Below are 817 nucleotides of genomic sequence, written 5' to 3'. Positions count from 1 at the left end.
TGGCCATGGGGTGTCCATGGAGCGCTATGGGGTGCCCATGGGGTGACCCCTCAATGTCCCCAATGTCCCCTCGTGTCCCCACAGGCAGAGGCCGGCCCTGGGCGAGTGCCTGGCCCGCCTGGCCGCCGCCATGCCCGTGGCCTTCCTGGAGCCGCAGCTGAACCACCTGAACCCCAGCTCCGTGTACAGCACCAAGAGCGCCCGCGAGCGCGCCCGTGGGTGTCACCTCCCCGTCACCTCCGTGTCACCTGTGTGTCACCTGTGTGTCACCTGTGTCACCCCAGTGTCGCCCCCGTGTCCTCCCACAGCCACCTGCATCTCCCCACATCCCTCTGTGAGTGTACCCGTGGGTGTCCCCATGTCACCTCTGGGTGTCCCCAAGCCTGTCCCCGTGTCCCCAGTGCTGGGTCTCCCCTCGCGGGTCGAGGAGCTGTGTCCCCTCGGGATGTCCCCAACCCTGTCCCCATGTCCCCAACCCTGTCCCTGTGTCCTCATTACGCCCTGTCCCCATGCCCCCAAGCCTGTCCCCGTGTCCCCAGTGCTGGGTCTCCCCTCGCGGGTGGAGGAGCTGTGTCCCCATGGGATGTCCCCAAGCCTGTCCCCATGTCCCCAAGCCTGTCCCCAAGCCTGTCCCCGTGTCCCCAGTGCTGGGTCTCCCCTCGCGGGTCGAGGAGCTGTGCCCGGACCTGCCGGACCTGGAGCGCCTCATGGGTGACATCGGCGGCCTGGCGGACTCGGGCGCGCGCTACACGGAGATGCCGCACGTCATCGAGGTGACGCTGCCCATGCTGTGCCACTACCTGCCCCGCTGGTGGGA

At 68.4% G+C, this 817-nt stretch overlaps 1 protein-coding gene across 1 annotated transcript; it reads left to right on the top strand.

The window, feature by feature from the left end:
• Positions 1–84: 84 nt before the first annotated feature.
• LOC115949335 (ryanodine receptor 1-like) lies at positions 85–811 on the top strand (the record flags this gene model as incomplete). Its single annotated transcript, XM_031065863.1, has 2 exons — positions 85–215; positions 646–811. Coding segments are annotated over 2 exons (297 nt in total), but the record flags the coding sequence as incomplete, so codon positions are not given.
• Between the last annotated feature and the right edge of the window lie 6 nt (positions 812–817).

This window comes from Geospiza fortis, unplaced genomic scaffold (assembly GCF_000277835.1).
Source record: "Geospiza fortis unplaced genomic scaffold, GeoFor_1.0 scaffold4677, whole genome shotgun sequence".
Taxonomy (NCBI): domain Eukaryota; kingdom Metazoa; phylum Chordata; class Aves; order Passeriformes; family Thraupidae; genus Geospiza; species Geospiza fortis.
The sequence above is the reverse complement of the archived record's forward strand: the minus strand, read 5'-3'. Positions and strand labels throughout refer to the sequence as shown.